The sequence below is a fragment of the Oncorhynchus mykiss genome, chromosome Y, assembly GCF_013265735.2.
Source record: "Oncorhynchus mykiss isolate Arlee chromosome Y, USDA_OmykA_1.1, whole genome shotgun sequence".
NCBI lineage: Eukaryota > Metazoa > Chordata > Actinopteri > Salmoniformes > Salmonidae > Oncorhynchus > Oncorhynchus mykiss.
This window is the reverse complement of record NC_048593.1, coordinates 22593202-22595208: the sequence shown is the minus strand read 5'-3', so window position 1 is coordinate 22595208 and position 2007 is coordinate 22593202. Positions and strand designations below refer to the sequence as shown.

Below are 2007 nucleotides of genomic sequence, written 5' to 3'. Positions count from 1 at the left end.
ATTCTTATTTTCAATGATGGCCTAGGAACAGTGGGGTAACTGCCTGTTCAGGGGCAGAATGACAGGTTTGTTCCTTGTCAGCTCGGGGATATTTACTTGCAACCTTTCATTTGCTAGTCCAATGCTCTAACCACTAAGCTACCCTGCCGCCCCAACTTTTCTTCAGGAAAGATGATTTAAAACTGACCATTGCTGTGTCATAGAAACATTTCATAAGATATTTTTTTCGTTTTAATGAACTGCCAAACAAGTGACTGGCCACTAAAGCTATTTTGGTCAATGTTCACATGCAAGAATACATTGTCTGTGTGTCCTGATCCCTGCCTGCACCCATCAGTGAGACAGAACATTTTGGGCTAATGTATCTGGACCCTGGCCAATGACAGTGGAGAGCCCTGTCGGCTTGATGATAGCAGCTGAGAACAATACCTCATTGTGACGCCACGGACAGGCAGATCTATTTCAGGTTTCTTCCTTTTATAGTGTGCCATACGACCTTGTTAATCGGCCCCATCTCCCCTCCCCAGGCTAAGTAGATATAAAAGCTTCAGGAGAGGCTCTGACCATCTGTGCTTAGGAATTGCCTCCTCCCTACCTCTGAACTCTCACTCTTTAACGCTGAGCACGTAGACGCACGCATCCCAGCTCAACGCATTCAGCACCATGGCCCCCAAAAAGGTGGAGGCTAAGAAGCCAGAGTCCAAAAAGGCAGAGCTTGCCAAAAAGGAAGCAGCACCCGCTGCCAAGCCCAAGCCCACGCCGACCCCCGAACCTGTGGTTGAGGCCCCCAAGGAGCCTGACTTTGACCCCAAGAGCATCACCCTCGAGTACAGCGCCGACCAGATCGAGGAGTTCAAGGAGGCCTTCACCCTGTTCGACCGCACACCCAAAGGGGAGTTGAAGATCACGTTCGCCCAGTGCGGCGATGTGATGCGGGCGCTGGGCCAGAACCCCACCAACTCTGACGTCCTGAAGGTGTTGGGCAAGCCTCGGCCCGAGGACATGAGCAGCAAGCTGGTGGACTTTGAGACCTTCCTGCCAATGCTGCAGCACATTTCCCGCGCCAAGGACAAGGGCAACTTTGAGGACTTTGTTGAGGGCCTGCGGGTCTTTGACAAGGAGGGCAACGGCACCATCATGGGCGCTGAGCTGCGTCACGTACTGGCCACCCTGGGGGAGAGGATGACGGAGGATGAGGTAGACAGGCTGATGGCGGGCCAAGAGGATGCCAACGGATGCATCAACTACGCCTCCTTCGTAAAGCACATTCTGTCTGGATGAGCTGGATTTTTACCAGAAGGACTTCAATGATTCTGTATTTTTTTTCTCCTCTGGACCCAGTACCTGTCTCATCAATACCACTGCCACTTTAGTGGTGAGCATGTCCCTAAATGTACTGTTATGTTTGTTGCTAAAAGCAGCTGGCAACAATCATGTCACAAAATGTTGATTATGAGACCTAATTTGTCCTTTTCCTTGAATAAAAAATGTACAGTGACAAAAAAAAATATTTATAGAGAAATGTTAATGAGATACTGAAGCCATGAACATTTTACATTTAATAAATCATGAATATTATAAATGTAATAAATAAAGCACATCTGATTATAAAGTCTCTAATAATTGGCTTACTCAACATCTAATATCTATCCGCAAAAGCTGAATTTTAATGGTAAATTTCCATTACACTCTGGACATAGAGTACATTGATGTTGCTTCGATTTCAGAGCATGATATTTTTGAGCTCAGAAAAAGACAAATCGTGTCATATTTCAAAGTATTTCAGAGCTCAGTAAAAGCCAGGTATTGTCAAATTACTCCTCAAATTGCCTCCAAATTGAGTATAATACCTGAACTTTATTGTGTGAGATGGAGGAATCAAGGAGATTTGGCTCCATTTGACAATGGAACATATTCTATTTTTACCTGCAGAGTCAGACTAGATACACATCTCTACAATCTCTACAATCTCTCCGAGAGGGGCGTCTCAGGGTATTCTATGTCTGG

General features: G+C 46.0%; 1 protein-coding gene across 1 annotated transcript; it reads left to right on the top strand.

Annotated features, from left to right (window-relative positions):
- Positions 1-552: 552 nt before the first annotated feature.
- Positions 553-1608, top strand: LOC110509818 (myosin light chain 4-like). The gene has a single exon (XM_036968207.1). The coding sequence runs from the start codon at positions 664-666 to the stop codon at positions 1279-1281; it is 618 nt and encodes a 205-aa protein (XP_036824102.1). The 5' UTR covers positions 553-663; the 3' UTR covers positions 1282-1608.
- Positions 1609-2007: the final 399 nt, after the last annotated feature.